Here is an 18,331-nt window from a genome sequence, read left to right on the forward strand (position 1 = left end):
TTTTCTGATGGCTGAGTAATATTCCATTGCCTATATATATCTACCACTTCTTTATCCATTCATCTATAGATGGACACATGGGCTGCTGCTATATCTTGGCTATTGTAAATAAGGCTGCAATGAACCTCAAGGTGCATATATCTTTTCGAATTAGCGTTTTCGCTTTCTTTGGGTAAATACCCAGTAGTGGAATTACTAGAGCATATGGTAGTTCTATTTTTAGTTTTTCAAGGAACCTCCATACCATCTTCCATAGTAGCTGCACCAGCTTGCATTCCCACCAGAGGGTGCATGAAGCTTTTTTCCATGTCCTTCCCCACACTCGTTATTTCCCATTTTTTTATTTTAGCCACTGTTACAACTGTGAAGTGAGATCTCGTTGTCGTTTTGATTTGCATTTCCTTGATGATTAGTGAATTTGAGCCTCTTTTCATGTATCTGTTGGTTGTCTATATGTCTTCTTTGGAAAAAAAGTCCATTCATGTCCTCCGCCCATTTTTAAATTGGATTATTTTTGTGTGTTTATGTGTTGAGTTGTATGTTCTTTATATATTTTTGATATTAACCCCATATCATTTGCAAATATCTTCTCCCATTCAGTAGGCTGCCTTGTGGTTTTGTTGATGGTTTCCCTCACTGTGCAAAAACTTTTTATTTTGGTGTAGTCTCAACAGTTTAATTTTGCTTTTGTTTTCCTTGCCAAAGGAAGTATAAATACAAAAATGTCCTATAGTTGATGTCAAAGAGATTACTGCCTATGTTTTCTTCTAGGAATTTTATGGTTTCAGGTCTAGGTCTCTAAACCATTTTGAGTTTATTTTTATGTATGGCATAAGAAAGTGGTCCAATTTCATTCCTTTTCCTGTAGCTGTCCAGTTTTCCCAATACAATTTGTTGAATAGACTCCCTTATTCCCATTGCATATTCTTGCCACCTTTGTCGCAGATTAGTTGATCATATAACCGTGGGTTTGGTTCTGGGCTGCCAATGCTGTTTCACTGATCTATGTGACTATTTTTGTGCCAGTACTATACTGTTTTCATTACTAAAACTTTGCTGTATATCTCAAAATCCGGAATTGTGACACCTCCGATTTTGTTCTTTTTCAATATTGCTTTGGCTATTCAGAATCTTCTATTGTTCCATATTAAATGTTAGGATTATTTTTTTATTTCAGTGAAAAATGCACCAACAGCATTTTGATAGAGGCTGCATTATCTACAGATTGCTTTGGGTAGTATGGACATTTTAACAATACTGGTTCTCCCAATCTATGAGCATGAACTATCTATTTGTATCTCACCTTCAATTTCTTTCATCAAATTTTATAGTTTTCAGAGCACAGGTCTTTCTTTCACTTCCTTGATTGTTTATTCCTAGGCATTTTATTCTCTTTGGTGCAATAGTAAATGGGATTGTTTTCCTAATTTCTCATTCTACTACTTCATTATTAGTATATAGAACTGCAAGATTTCTGTATATTGATTTTGTATCCTGCAATTTTACTAAATTTTTTTACCAGTGTTAGCAGTTTTTTGTTGGAGTCTTTCAGGTTTGTATGTATAGTATCATGTCATCTGCAAATAGTTAAAGGTTTACTTCTTCCTTACCAATCTGGATGCCTTTGACTTCTTTTTCTTATCTGATTGCTATAGCTAGGTCTTCCTTCCAGTTCTAGGTTGAATAAAAGTGCTGAAAGTGGACATATTTGTCTTGTTCCTGATCTTAGAGAAAAAGCTTGATTTTTCATCAATGAGTATGAAGTTAGACATTGGTTTTTCATATATGGCCTTTATTATGTTGAGGTATGTTCCCTCTAAACATGCTTTGTTGACAGTTTTGATAAAAATGGCTTTGTTGACAGTTTTGATAAATGGCTGTGGTACTTTGTCAAATGCTTTTCTGCATCTACTGAGATGACTATACAGTTTTTATCTTTTCTCCTGTTAATATGATGTCTCACGTTGATTGATTTGTGAATATTTAACCACCCTTGCATGCCTGGAATAAATCCCACCTGATCATGGTAAATGACTTTTTAATGTATTATCAAATTCAGTTTGCTGACATTTTGTTGAGAATTTTTATATCTATGTTCATCAGAGATATTGCCTATGGTTTTCTTTTTTTGTAGTATCTTTATCTGGTTTTGGTATCAGGATAATGCTCATTTCATAGAATGAGTTTGGCAGCTTTCCTTTCTCTTCTAATTTTTGGAAAAACTTGAGGAGAATGCGTATTAGCTCTTTATTTTTTCTGAAGTCTTCATTTTTAAGTAATATCTACACCCAACGTGAGGCTTGAACCCATAACCCCAATATCAAGAGTTGCACACTCCAACTGAGCCAGTCATGTGCCCCTTAACTCATCTTTAAATGTTTGGCAGAATTCACCTATGCAGCCATCTGGTCCTGGACTTTTGTTTCTTGGGAATTTTTTGATTATTGATTTAATTTCATTGCTAGTAATCTGTCTGTTCAGTATTTTTATTTCTTCCTGATTCAGTTTTAGAAGATACATACATCTAGGAATTTATCCATTTCTTTTAGGTTGTCCAATTTGTTGCCATATAACTTTTCATAATATTCTCTTATAATCCTTTGTATTTCTGTGGTGTTAATTGTTTTTTATTTTTTTTTTTTAAGTACTCTCCACACCCAGTGTGGGGCTTGAACTCATAACCCTAAGATCAAGAGTCACATGACAGAGAGAGCAAGGCACCGCTGTGATGCTGGTTATTTTTCCTCCTTCACTTCTAATTTTATATGAGTACCCCCCAATCCTTTTTTTATGAGTCTGGCTAAATATTTATTAATTTTGTGAACTTTTCAAAAACCAGCTCCTAATAAAATCTTTAAAAAAAAAAAAACAAACAGCTCCTGGTTTCATTTCTGTTCTACTGTTGTTTTGTTTTGTTTTTAGTCTCCATCATTTATTTCTGCTCTAATCTTTTTTTTTTATTTTTTATTTTTTATAAACATATAATATATTTTTATCCCCAGCGGTACAGGTCTGTGAATCGCCAGGCTTACACACTTCACAGCACTCACCTTAGCACAAACTCTCCCCAATGTCCATAACCTAACCACCCTCTCCCCACCCCCCTCCCCCCAGCAACCCTCAGTTTGTTTTGTGAGATTAAGAGTCACTTATGGTTTGTCTCCCTCCCAATCCCATCTTGTTTCATTTATTCTTCTTCTACCCCCTTAACCCCCCATGTTGCATCTCCGCTTCCTCTTATCAGGGAGATCATATGATAGTTGTCTTTCTCCAATTGACTTATTTCACTAAGCATGATACCCTCTAGTTCCATCCACGTCATCACAAATGGCAAGATTTCATTTCTTTTGATGGCTGCATAGTATTCCATTGTGTATATATACCACATCTTCTTTATCCATTCATCTGTTGATGGACATCTAGGTTCTTTCCATAGTTTGGCTATTGTGGACATTGCTGCTATAAATATTCGGGTGCACGTGCCCCTTCAGATCACTACATTTGTATCTTTAGGGTAAATACCCAGTGGTGCAATTGCTGGGTCATAGGGTAGTTCTATTTTCAACATTTTGAGGAACCTCCAGGCTGTTTTCCAGAGTGGTGCATCCTCACCAGCATCCGTATTTCCTGACTTGTTAATTTTAGCCATTCTGACTGGTGTGAGGTGATATCTCATTGTGGTTTTGATTTGTATTTCCCTGATGCCGAATGATGTGGAGCATTTTTTTCATGTGTCTGTTGGCCATCTAGATGTCTTCTTTGCAGTATTTCTGCTCTAATCTTTATTACTTTCTTCCTTCTACTGGTTTGGGGATTTGTTTCTCCTTTTTCTAGGTCCTTTAAGTATAATAGTTTGTTTGAGATTTTTCTTGTTTGTTGATGTAGGCCTATATTACTGCTAACTTCCCTCTTAGAACAGCTTTTGTAGCATCCTAAAGATTTTGAACCATTGTGTTTTCATTTTCATTTGTCTCCACATATTTTTTTAATTTCATCTTTGATTTCTTGGTTGGCCCATTCCTTCTTAAGTAGCAAGTTATTTAGCCTCCATCCATTTGTCTTCTTTTTGTGATTCATTTCTGGTTATTAAACTAGAATATAAAACCACTGTGGATGGAAAAGATGCATGATAGGATTTCAATCTTTTTGAATTTGCTGAGACTGTATTGTGCCCTAATATATGATGTATTGTGGAGAATGTTTCATGCGCATGTGAAAAAAATGTGTATTCTGATGTTTTGGGATGAAATGTGCTGAATGTATGTTAGATCCATGTGGTCCAATTTGCCACTCAAAGCCACTGTTCCCTTGTTGATTTTCCATCTGGGTGATCTATCCACTGATGTTAAGTAGGGTGTTAAGGTCCCCTATTATTATTGGACTACTATCAATATCTTCCATTATCTCTGTTAATAGTCGCCTTCTGTATTTTGGTGCTCCCATGTTGTGTCCATAAATATTTAAAATTGTTATATCTTGTGGAATCGTTCCCTTTATCATTAGGTAGTGTCCTTCTTTGTCTCTTGTTACAGTCTTTGTTTTAAAGTCTATTTTGTCCAATAAAAGTACTGCTACCCCAGCTTTCTGTTCACTTCCATTTGGTGATAAATGTTTCTCTATCCTATCACTTTCAATCTGCATTTGTCTTTAGGTCTGAAGTGTGTTACCTGTCAACAGTACATAAATGGGTCTTGTTTTTTATCCAGTCACCCTACGTCTTTTGATTGGAGCATTTAATCCATTTACATTAAAAATAATTATTGATAAGTATATCCTTATTGGCATTTTGTTCCTTGTTTTATGGTTGTTTTTGTAATTCTTCTCTGTTCCTTTCTTCTCTTTCTCTCTTCCCCTATGGTTTGATAGCTTTCTTTAGTGATATTCTTGAATTCCTTTCTCTTTATTTTTTGCATGTCTATTACAGGTTCTTGATTTGTGATCACCATTAGGTTTTTAAATAACATCCTATGCCTATAGCAGTTTATATTAAGTTGATAGTTGCTTAAGTTTGAACCCATCCTAAAAGCACTAAATTTTTACTTCCTCTCCCCTCATTTTATATATATGAGCCCATACTTTACATCCTTTCATTTTGTGAATCCCTTGACTGATTTTTATAGATAGATTTTATTGCTTTTGTGCTTTAATCCCTGTACATGTTTTATAAGTGATTTATCTATTTTTATTATTTGCAATTACCTATAATACTTTTTCCTTTCCTAATTTTTTTTACTGAGTAACTATTTTTAAAATGTAATACAAAAAAACAATCTCTCATAAAGGCCTCAAGGAGTAATGAAATAAGCCATTAGAAAATCCCTACATAGTATCTGAATTATTGTGAACGGTGAATGTGTTGTAAGGAGTGTGAAGAAGGAAGCCAGAAATAGGAGCCCATTTTGTCTGACCTTACTAAGAGAGAAAACCACAAGTATTTTCAAAGAACCATAAAAACCATCCCCTTCTCCATATTATTTTAGTGAGTACAAAAAATTCTCTGAAATATCTTATTAATGCTCCATTTTAGAAAATGCCCTCTGATGTACAAGATCTAATCCACAGCAGCTTAAAAAACAATGGTCAAAAGTTATACTGCCAACAGGACTTTAAAACCAACGGTAAGAGGCAATCCATGATTTTTTCCTTAGGTTACAGATACTAGAATTCACATTTCTAATTCTAATATTTATTATTTTAAGAAGTAAAGAGGGACATGGGACCCCCAAAAAAAGCCCAGCCCAAGGGAACGTAAATAGTGGAAAGATAGGGAATAAGTAAAGTTGAAGTTTATTTATCTTAAGCAAGACGTTTATAGATTATCTCATAGAAATTAATGAATTTAAAGTTCCTTGGTGAGATCACCCCACCAATGGATTCCTAAAGTATGAGTTAGGGAATAGCTTATAAAATTAACGGCAGAACACTTTTAGCTCAATGAAGTTTGAGAAATAAGATTTAAAGGAAATAAAAGGGGCACCTGGCTAGCTCAGTCAGTAGTGTGCAACCCTTGATCTTAGAGTTGTGAGCTCAAGCCTCACGTTGGGTATAGAGATTACTTAAAAAAAAAAAAAAAAAAAAAAACTTAAAAAAAATAAAAATAAATAAAGGGAATATAAATAAACAGTATTTATAAATATTTCCTTTCCAGCCTAGACCAATCAGGTTCCACTTGGCTAGTAGTTTTCAGCAAACTATTCATTCATTCATTCATTCATTCAACTCTCTACAATATACTAAAGAAAGTACTATGAGGATTACAAACATAATATGAGAGCCAGCATCAAAGAAATAAGATCAGTACATACAAAAAAAGTCACATGACAGAAGTATAAATAAAATATTTATGCAAGAAGGACCAAGAAAGCTCCAGGGAGTGTATAAATTGAATCTCGGCATAGGAAAACTAGAAAGAGGGAGGAAGAAAGGAACTATAGGTGGAATGACCAGTGTAAGGTAATGACAGAGGCCAAAAGAGGAACTTACAAGAAGGAAGTGGCTAGAGCACAGGGACTGAAATTAAATTATCAGAATGTTAGATCTGGAACCAGACTGAATACTAACATAGAGGACATGAACTTTATTTGCATAAACTTAAGAGTTTATGAATAAGGGGAGATGAAGAAAAAGGTTTAAAAGAGGAATATTAATCTTACATAATGATTAAAATATAGAGTACGGAGGAAAAATGGAGTCAGAAAAGCTGCTGTTAGGTTTAACTATAGAAATAGTTTATCAAACAGGATCATAACAAAAACTCACATCCACCCAACTTGTAGTACAGCTAAATCATATTTTAAGAAAAATTATGTACACATTTAACTCCATAAAGTTAATCTTAACGCACTCAGTAGGGGTTCGATCTCACCCACCCCAAAATTCAATGCATTTATTCTCCAAAGTAAACATGAGATGGGAACTATGATTCTATATCCTCTCAGTCAATACCAATCCCTGTATGCCTCTTAACAGCATGAGCATCTACTTCTACTCTGGAGGAGATGTACTTTCACATAACATATTCCCTAGTCCCAAGCAAACCACTTCATCAAGCACTCCACCAAAGAAAAAGAAAACAGTAATCTGCTCTAGCACTAGAGGAAACGTCAGGCTTAATGGAAAACAATACTACATTGTATTTTATGTGCTATTTGAGAAACTCTCAAGAAAGATTTTGGCTCAGGGTGCCTGGGTGGCTCAGAGGGCTTTAAGCTTCTGCCTTTGGCTCAGGTCATAATCTCAGGGTCCTGGGATTGAGCCCTTCGTCTGGCTCTCTGCTCAGCAGGGAGCCTGCTTCCCGCCCTCTCTCTCTGCCTGCTTCTCTGCCTACTTGTGATCTCTCTCTCTGTCAAATAAATAAGTAAAATCTTAAAAAAATAGTAATAATAATTTTGGCTCAATTTTTCGTTCACATGCCAATTTGGGGGCCTAATCTCTGCTTAATGCCTTTTAATTTCCTCATCTTCAGCATCTTAAGCATATTGGAGATAGCAAAACAGGGATTTAGTTCAAAACAATTATTTGAGGGCAGAAAAATTCCTGAAAAAGTGAAATGTTTAAAGAAGTAAAACCAGGCAAATTTTTAAAAAGTACCTGAGGGTGGGTAAGGTTACAGAAAGCACGGGCAAAGTATGAAACACCTGTCCTCCATGGAACTTAGGTATAAAAACAATAATAATATGTCTCTTTATTTTCCCCCATAACCACTAAAATCCCTTCCCTGAGTCAACATTTTCAAATACTATTATAAAGTCCTGACAAACTCTTTATTAATAGTCTTTTATATCATACGAACATTTACTAAAAACTAACACAATTTAGGAAAGAGAAGTGTTTTTATTTTTATTATTTTTTAAAGATTTTATTTATTTATTTGAGAGAGGAGTACAAGCTACGGACAGAAGCAGAGGGAAAGGGAGAAGCAGTCTCCCCACTAAGCAGGGAGCCAATGTGGGGCTCGATCCCAAAACCCTGAGATCATGACCTGAGTGGAAAGCAGACGCTTAACAAACTGAGCCACCCAGGCAACCCAAGTGTTTTTATTTTTAAAGAACAAACTTGAGTTTGCTCTGCCTACCTGACGAAGTATTTCCAAGTCACTTATTTATCCAATGCCTACTGAGAAACTACTATATGTAGGTGCTAGATGTAAGTACAAAATGAAATAAAATATAATCCACTCCTTTCAAAGAGTTTATAATCTAATGAGGGAGACATACTATAATTCATATAATCATGTTATAATCAGAGTATATGCAGGATACCACAGAAGCAAATAAAAGAGTCTGGAAAGGCGTTTTTAAAGAAGTATTAAGTAAATTTGGAAGGTCAGGTATAAATTAAAGCTGTGCTTCCTAAACTTGATTGTGCATCAGAACCACATCTAGAGCTAATGTCTAGGCATTGCTTAAGAGTTAAATCTTAAATCACCAGTGGTGGAGCCAAGAAATCTGTATTTTTAACCACAAGAGATTTGGAATCACAGCCAGGTTTTGGTAGAAGTGAGCCAGAAATACAGACAACCATTCCAGGCACAAAGAATGGCTCAGTATGGTCAGAATGTGTGAAATACACACAGAAGATCAGAGAGAAATCAGAACAAGAGTAGTGACATTTCAAACAGGACCTATGGAATTGATGGGAACTTCCAAAATAAAAGGCAATCACTTGTGTCATGTACTTCAACAAATTATTTGTGACATGAACTCATTTCTTATCAAGTATATGGGAAAATTAAATGCAAAGCCTTGCATCTCAAGACAAAGGTAAAATGCTCCCTTGAAAAACAAGCGAATTAGGGCGCCTGGGTGGCTCAGTGGGTTAAGCCGCTGCCTTCGGCTCAGGTCATGATCTCGGGGTCCTGGGATCGAGTCCCGCATCGGGCTCTCTGCTCAGCAGGGAGCCTGCTTCCCTTCCTCTCTCTCTGCCTGCCTCTCTGCCTACTTGTGATCTCTGTCTGTCAAATAAATAAATAAAATCTTTAAAAAAAAAAAAAAAACAAAAAAAAAAAACAAAAAAAAAAACAAGCGAATTAAAAAATAAAAACAAAACAGAGCTCTACTCATCATTTTTATTAAATGGAACAATCATTTCTCTCAGCATACGTACCTAGAATATGAACAAAAGTTATAATATTTTTAACTTAAAAATGTTCCATAATGTATAAAAATAAATTCAAACTGTATTTTGAAATTCAGGCTTTAAAACTAAAAACTGTTCTTAATGATTTTAAGTTTCCAAATTCTTATTTTATAATAATTTGTTACTTCCTAGGAATTTAGTTAGAGATATCTTTATACTTAATTCCAGGAAGGAGTAAAGTAAAACAAGTCACCAATAAAAGGAATATTCACCATAAACAGGCTAAAAGCCAAACTGAATCTTGTATATTGATCTCTGCTTATAAAAAAACAGATGGCTTAAATCCCCAATTCATTCCCCAAAAAAGACGTCATAAACAGAGAGGTAGACAGGCAATCATGTGAAACAGGAATAAGTTTTTAAAGAACATTCTTCAGAACCTAGGGGCAAACCTACCAATTATAATATATAAAATACATCCTATGTTTATATTCTATTTTTTAAAAGTTCCTCTAAATCTTACTTAGACCGTTTAAACATATCATAATAACCTATAGACCCAACAAAGATTCACTTACTAAAGTGAAAACTGTTGCCAAACTATGCATAGTTAGTCCCTGGAGGAACACATAGGGCACAGAAGCAACAGCAGTTAAAAGCCAAAGGACTAACCACATAGCCCTATTAGAGGAGAACCAAATGGCAAATTATAATAAATGGCTAATTACAAGAATAATACCTGTAAACTTGATACAGCAAACCATTCTTTCTCAGACTTAATTTAATATACTTTTTTAAATGGTAATATTATCAAGTTGCCTTAATTTCCAGATGAAATCCAGGAATTAAATTAGAGTTCCTGTCAGCTTCTCAGGCTAAAATGATCTATTTACATAGAATGTAATATATCTTTGTTTTCTGCGTCATTCACTGCTTCCTTTCTGCTCCTGCAGCACATTACACATATCTCTACTTGCTTTCTATTGCAAGAATCTGAATCCTGCAAAGAGGGTACTATTATGACCACGTAACAGCCAAGGAAACGGACTTAGCATGATGAAATCACCACTAACCCAGGTTTCAAACTCAGATCTGGTTGCAAAGCTCTTTCCACTCTGCTTCAAAGGAGGACAGGAGCACAGCACTAAATAAATCAAACCTAAATAACTGAACTGAGTGCAGTTTCTTCTATAACTATGTTGGTAGTAGCAAAAACAGCTCTATCATATCTGACAAACCAAATGTGGAGAACATGTATCTGGCTGGAGGCATGGGGATTTTTTGCCTAGTACCTAACTCCCTCATGTAATTAGGAAATAATCCCACTTTATGAGTCTTCATAGAAGGCAGAAACCACCCCCATTTATAGAAGCTAAAAATGCCATAGTCATTCTTCCTGTCACCCTTTCAGCATGAACATAGGCACTTTAATCTATGCTCTGCCAATATGACATTTCCACCAAGGACTCTAAATTAAGAGCTAGAGACAGTAAGAACCTGGGCCAGCAAAGGCTGGATTTTGGCAGCAGCAGCAGCAGCAGCAGCATTAAGTTTCCCAAGATAATGGTAGCAGCTATGCAGTAGCAGAGTCTAGCCAGCAACATGTGGCAGCATTATTGTCACTGGGTGATTTTATGCCATGATTTCCAGATGTCTTTCTTGCTACCTAGTCTAACATGTTCCTGGCTACATATAGCCTTCCCAGCAATTTGGAGAGCTAATCAATATGCTTTCAATAAGTTACTTTTCTACTTGAATCAGTCAAAATTGCCTACAATTAAAAACCCAGACTAACGCATTTAATAATTAAATAAATGACACTAAACAATTATACTTTATCAAATCTTTTTACCTTATAAGGTACTGACTGTTATTTTGTATAATTTTATATAATTTGTCATCATGGTCTTAAGTAACAGCTACTTTATACATGATGGTATGTGTTAACAACAATAAAAAACCCTTCGAATCAGGCTTCTTCAACTCTTCCAAAGCAATATGAAAATGCAAAAATAATAACAATTGTCTAAGGTTCATTTTCACTGAAGCTCAGAGTTAAGCTTTATTAAGAATTCTTACCTGTCAGGAATACCTAGCCTCTTGACACTTCTGTAAACAGAGAGAGTATTTGCAACATGTCGATAATTAAACCAGAACCGGGATGTACATACCTAAAGTATTAAAACAAATATATTATTGTTATGAATCAAAATAAGCCACCAAGTTATAGAATTATCTCTCTTGAAGTAGGATTTAGAGATGCCTTAAAAAAAGAGTACATCATAATACAGGCTTACAAACAGGAAAGCGTATAAAGAATTGTCAATAAAACCAAGCTCTCTAGAAAGAGGTCTTTCATAACTGCTATTAAATAAAAAGACCATTCAGCTTAAGAGAAACCAAATCTTTGGGGAATTTAATCAAATACTGAACCAACTTAGTTACTCTCAATTTATGTGATTCTATAATGTTCCTAAGTCTAAAAGATTAAATTCTTTAGAATCAAAGGCAATGCCCATAATCTCTTCACAGAATAGAAAATTAACTATATTGGGTTATATAATATTCCTTTCACTCTGGACTGCTTCCTAATTCCAGTTATGAAAAATGCTAGATAGATAAACATACAAAGCACTTTTATATGCACATAAGAGAATATATTATAAAGAAGCTGTTGAACCAAATAGAAAACTAGAAACAATCCAAAAAAGTTTTACATTTAAAACAACAACAACAAACTGATTCCTAAAAATGATACCAAAGGTATTAGGCAAATTTAACGCTATGCCTCAAAAAATCAGCCCTATGGGAAATCCATTCCAAAAAGTATACCTACCCCCACCAGCACCCTCTCAGACTCCTACCACCTGCCTCTGCTGGTCATGGGTATAATGACAGCTTTGAGAATCACATAAATGTTCCTGCCCCTGCAAATGGAAAGGAACTACAAGATTTTTTTATTAAAATGAATTTTCAACCTGGAATCCAATAAGGAAAAGACAATAACTTTTGACTACATTAAAATGTAAAATTCCATGTGTCAAAAATACCACAAAGTCCTAAATGAAATTAAAAAAAAAAAAACTTGAAATAATTGTAACTCAATTTAAAAAAAAAAGGAACCACCCAATTTTCAAAAATGGGAAAAGGATGAAACCAACCATTTCATAATAAAGGTATTCAAAATGGTCAATAAGCTCTTAAAGATGGTCAAGTTTTACCATAATTTAAAAAACACAAATTGAATTGATGAATATTTAAAAATCCATGACAATTCATAGTATTGACAATTGTGTGTGGAAATAAATAACTCATATCCTGCTGTTGGGAATGTAAATTAATATAAACCTTCTAAAGGGGTAATTTGCAAGATATATCAAGTTTGAATATATATTTATCTTTTGATTTAGCTTATATAAGTACAAAAAATATGTAATCAAGAATTTTCATTATAACATTGCCTGTACTAGCAAAAATTGAAATAAAAAAGCTAGAAATCTACAGATTCCATAACTTGAGTAGTTTAATTTCTATCTGAATTAATCATAACAAAAACCAGTATATTCAGTGCAATTTACCACACCCAAAAGGCTTTTCTTGCTACTATAGTATTTCAGCATAAACCTAAGAAAACTGCCTGCCTTTTAACCAGCAATTTACTGAACATGAAATGAAGGTGGCAAAAGAGTAGGGACGAAGAAATAACAACTTAATATAAATTATTCATATTCTCAAAATGAAATTTTTTTTAAAAAGCCAGTGGTAAGACAGCTTGTGATATGATCCATTAGTCTTTTTAAAAGGAGAGAGGGATAGACACAAATGTAATTATATGCATTGGAAATTTGTGAAAGGATGCACAAGAAAATAATAAGTGATCATAGAGAATAAAAATGGGAATCAAAGAAGGGTACAAGGATTTTTCAGTTCATACCCTTACTCACTGTATTTTTTTTAACCATAAGTAAGGGTTATCATTATAACTTTTTTTTATTTAACAGGAGCAAAAATGATTTACTCAAAGCAGATCTTGAAACTAAAAGGGAATCCAATTTTCCTTCTATCTCCCTCTGGTGGTGAAAGTTTCTCAGTCACAGTACAATGGCAAAGGGGCATTCCATTTACCTCTGATCATTTAGTCATGACAAAGTAATTCAAACTGGTAGAGAAACATATATTTTTAAAATCTGAATTACATAACATTGAAAAAAAAATGCATGTTTAGTACTTTCAACTTGGCCCTGGTCAAATTTCAAGATTTTCCATTTAAGAAAGCACAATTCACTAAAGTCTCACTTTACGAAGTCTGAGTTAATGTGTAAAATATTGCACACAATACAAAACTGCAGTTGTTGTGAAATGCTCAGTAATAATTCTTTTTCATCCTCATTTCATTCCTCATCTGAGACACAAGTTACTGAGGCTGAAGAGGGGCTCAGTTAGAGGTTTCCCAAACAAGAAAAGCTTCATGTGTGTGCAGCGTAAGCTAAAAGGCTCTTATTCTAAAGGATGAGCCCTTTGGCAATTAGTTGTCTGAACATGGGCATTTACTCCCTTTCTTAAGAATTCCCATAGAGAGACTAGTCATTGAAGAGCCCTTAGTTTCTGAAGAGCAAGTTATCCTCCAGAATTGCTGGATCATGGCCTGTCTCCTGATTAAGTGTCCCTCTCTTTTAACTGGTCACCAAAAGCCTATCTCCTTATCTTAAGCAGCTTTTGTTCAATTCCTTCATAAAATCTCTTTTGAAGGGTAACATATAGGTGTTCTTTGTGGAAGAACAATAAAATGACCCATGAGCCCCCTTCCTTTTTCATAAAAATTCGCTTCCTTTCCTGCCTCATTTCCTCATTCTTTCTTCCAGTCAACCCTTTTCTACAATTTTTTCATGAAGTCAAATTTATTATATCTTCTAATCATGTAAATGTCATTAAATAAATCCTCAGCAGTGAAACTATTATCCAAATACGTTCCAAGTGCAGGGGAAAAAAACTGATGATGCGTATTCTATTAAGGAATTTAAAAATACAAATTTATAAATCCAGATAAATTAAGATGATAATTTACGCCAAGAAAAAAAAAAGGCAGAAGAAAAAAATTGGCCAATAAGCACACCTTACTAAAAATCAAAACAATTCAAATTAAAACAAAATTTAATCTGTTACCCAGCAATTAAAAAGAAATGGCAAAGGTTAATAATACACAGTTGTTTTGCAATTAGAAAAAAGAGGTATATCATTTCTAGAGAGCAATTATGCTCCATAACTTCCCAGCCTTATAGGTTAGGAATCTATCCTAAAGAGAAAATCAGTCAAGTTCACAAAGGTATATTTTTACGGCTGTCCAACACAGCCTTGTTTAAAACAAAAAGGTTAGAATCTAAATGCCCGTGAACAAGAGATTAAAGTACATTCATAAAATACAAAATAATAAAGACTTTGGAAATGATTATGCATCTCCATATTGACAGGGGAAGATCTCCAAGATACACTGCTATGGGAATGCAAAATAACAGGTATAAGATGACCCTCATTACATAAAATCATTTATCTTTAGGCTTGTATATGAAGACAAAGGTCAGAAGAATCGAAATGTTAATTCTGGCATGTGTGGGACTTGAAGATATTTTCTTTCTTTTTCTTTTAAACTGAGGTGAGAGTCATCTAATATAAAATTAATCTGTCCCCTCTTAAACTTTTCTATAATTTGATTTTCTATGATGATCATTTATTTTTGTGGGCAGAAAAAAAAATTTTTTCTAATAGCCTAAATAGAGATTATCTACAAACTAATATTAATGATAAGAAATACAATTACTAATTTCCATCATTAAAATAATTGTACATTTTATAAGATGCTTCTTTTAACAATAGTATCCCTAATATATTCTTATATTTATTTACATATCACCACTTGACAATACACTGAAACCCTAGAATATTAGTTGATACAGTCAATTTAAAATGTAGCCAATTCAAATTTAGGAATTTCTTATAAGATACGAGAAAATTGTTTTTTTTTTTAAATTTGATTGACACAAAAAATTTCTCAGAAACATAACTAATGTGAACAGCAACATATACCTTATCAAACATACTTACTAGGGCACCTGGGTGGCTCAGTTGTTAAGCAGCTGCCTTCGGCTCAGGTCATAATCCCAGGGTCCTGGGATTGAGCCCCACTTCAGGCTCCCTGCTTGGCAGGAAGCCTGCTTCTCCCTCTGCCACTCCCCCTGCTTATGTGCTCTCTCTCTCTCTCTCACTGTCTCTCTCTTTGTCAAATAATAAAATCTTTAAAACAACAACAACAACAAAAAACATACTTACCAAAACAGCCCAGTTGTTTGTATGGCCACTTCTAAAGAACTGTTCTGCTTGATCCTACAAGTCAAATAATTCAAAAACATTAGAAAAGCCAACATTTCTGAGAATAAAGACTGAATAAAGAACAGTTAAGATTCATGGAGTCTTTAGTTAAAATGATAGTAAGTTATCATTATGCAAATTTATAAAGGTTCTAGTATTTGATCTTATAAAGGACAAACGTTTTAATTTTGTTGGGGGGCATGGAGGAGGGCTGCTTGTTTTTAAACAGTTTATCTCAAACACAACCAGCTCTTCCTCATATGCTTCTAGTTTTCCATTCAGTCTTCAAATTGTGAACGACTGACTTATTTTCATGCCCTGATTCTACACATAACAATTAATACCCTTCTTATTGAAGTCTCATTCACTACTTCCTACTCTGTGCTGGATGCTTCCAGTAACTTTATTGAACACAGCAATATATTTGATGCACATTCTCTAGCATGCCTCCATGTACCATTTCCCTAATCTGTTAAAGTCTGAACCATATCTGCCATTGTAACATCCAATAATATCAACACCTAATGAATATATTTATTATATATTAAAATTACAGTGAATATAAACCTTAGTGACCCCAGATCTCCTACCAAACAGTATTAATTATGAGAGGAGTCATACTGCCTGGATTCAAATCTGGACCCTATTATATACTAGCTGTAAAAGCTTAGGAAAGCTTCTCTATGCCTCCATTTCTCCATCTATAAAATAGTAATATATTACCTGATACACAGAAGGTACGAATGGTGACTGGAACACAGTAATTGCATAACAAATGTTAGCTGTTTTAATTTTCAGCTGGCAAGAAAATTTTAAGGAGAATAAAACAAAAAATTCCCTCAAATACATATTTATGTATTTTTTAACCTTTCTCAACAGCTTTCTAGATGCAAAAGAAAACAGTATGCTATAGTGGATAAAGCATTAGTTTAAAAATTTGAAGATTTGGGCTTTAGCCCAAATCCTAACCCACACATAGCTGTGAGACTGGGATAAGTCACTTAGCTCGTTAGACTTGAAAGTAAGATCTGACCCAATAATCTCAAGTATCCTGTCTAGCTGAAAATTCTTACGTCATTAAGACTTCAGTGAAAAATTTGATATGGCAAAACTCCTCTGTGATTTTTTTATTTTTTTGTTTTTTATTTAGACAATACAGGCACTGCAAAGTTACTTATTCATTCTACATATAATGAATGGAGCACCTATTATGTGCCAGTTACATGTACTGTACAGTGATACAAAAATCATGCTGCTTTATCTGAAGAACCCCACAGTTCAATAAAGAAGCATGCAAACATGTTACACTGCAATGTAACATTAATTCATTCATCACATTCATTGGGTGCCATGTGCCAGCCATTGTCCTGAGTGAAGAGAATACAATGAAGGGCAAAAACAGTCATAGTACTTGCCTCCAAAGAGGATATTATCCAACTTGATAGACACACATTAAGCAGATGAGGGCAAACTATAAATTCTATAGAGATAAGATACACAGTATCATGAAAGAGTACAATAGACTCCCAGATAGACCTGACCTGACCTGATTCTGGCTGTGGGAAGTAGGAAGGCATCAGTGAAGTCTTCCCTAGAGAAGTGACTTGTGCTTAGTATTCAAAAGATGAAGAGAAGAGGGAAGATAGAAGGCACATCCTCCCTAAGGCAAAAAGGAGCTTTGAGAAACTAAAAGATTAGCACAACTAGAAGTCCAAGAAAGAGAAGAGTAGGGCCTTGTTCATGGGTCATAATGAAGATTCTGTTCACCATCCTTAAGGAAACATTAAGGTGTTTATGGGTGACAGGATCTGATTTGCATTTTTTAAAAGTTACTCTGGCTGCGGCTTAGAAAACAGACTGGAAAGAAAAAAGACTTGAAGCCGACCAGTTAGGGAGCTACTGGACTCTTAAGTGAAAGATGTAGGAATAACAGATACTACAAAACATGTATGGATTATAGTAGATGAATGCTACACTAGCTAAGTGTACAAATTACAAGAGTATAAGCAAAGCAAGGGATAAGGAAAGACTCTACAGAGGTTATACTTTTATTGCATCTTAGTAAGAAGACATAAGAAACAAAAGGTATAAAAAAAATCATGGTTAATGTGAAAAAGCACAGAAACAACATAACTACAAAAAAAAAGGTATCAAAAATGAAGCATACAAGATAATCCACTAAAATAAAGGAGAAAAACAGCAGAACTTCTATTCGTATTTGTATTATATAAGAATATACCTTGTAAATATTGACTATATAGATTACCAGCAATTCATGGATACAGCGAAAGGGTGCATGCACCATCTTTTCTAACTGGAGGCTATGTATTCAAAAAGTTTAGAACTCATTGGTCTAAACTCAAGGTACTTATGTGGTAGAAAGAATAGACTCCAAAAAGAAGATCGAAGAGTGGGCAGAAACCAGATTATGATGTTTAAATAAACTTTCCTCCTTATGCAATGGGGAAAACACTGAAAGGATTAAATCAAGAATAACCTGACTGGGTTTGCATTTTATGAAGACTAATCTAGCATTTAAGTGAGGGACTTTGGAAACCTGGGGGAAACAAGATAGTTCTTGCAATAGTCTAGGCAAGAAATGAGCAAAGCCCACATTAAGCCAGTGGAACTGGAAAGGTGAAAGCAATTCTTAAAGCTCAGAACACAGAATGTAGTGATGATCAACACACGGGATAAAAAGAGTTTATTAAAACAAACGGGTTTCTGACTTAGGAGCAGTCCTATAGGAGGTGGGCTAGGCTGAAGATGAAACTTCGGACATTGATTTGCAAATGTCGGTTAACCATCCCAGCCCCTAGCCAAGAGGTTAGGGAGGCCTGAAAACAGATCTAGACTGTAGAACTGGCCTGAAGTACTGTCCGAGTACTGG

At 34.5% G+C, this 18,331-nt stretch overlaps 1 protein-coding gene across 1 annotated transcript in view; it reads right to left on the minus strand.

Annotated features, from left to right (window-relative positions):
• The window catches only part of LOC111143158 (phosphatidylinositol glycan anchor biosynthesis class K), a 126,507-nt gene that overhangs the window by 107,666 nt on the left and 510 nt on the right, over positions 1-18,331 (minus strand). Inside the window, exons 2-3 of the mRNA XM_022496666.1 lie at positions 15,403-15,456; positions 11,158-11,249 (exon numbers count right to left, since the gene is read on the minus strand). Coding sequence (XP_022352374.1) covers positions 11,158-11,249; positions 15,403-15,456 — 146 coding nt within the window. The remainder of the gene's footprint in view (positions 1-11,157; positions 11,250-15,402; positions 15,457-18,331) is intronic.

This window comes from Enhydra lutris, unplaced genomic scaffold (genome assembly GCF_002288905.1).
Source record: "Enhydra lutris kenyoni isolate GAN:26980312 unplaced genomic scaffold, ASM228890v2 scaffoldscaffold9, whole genome shotgun sequence".
Classification (NCBI taxonomy): domain Eukaryota; kingdom Metazoa; phylum Chordata; class Mammalia; order Carnivora; family Mustelidae; genus Enhydra; species Enhydra lutris.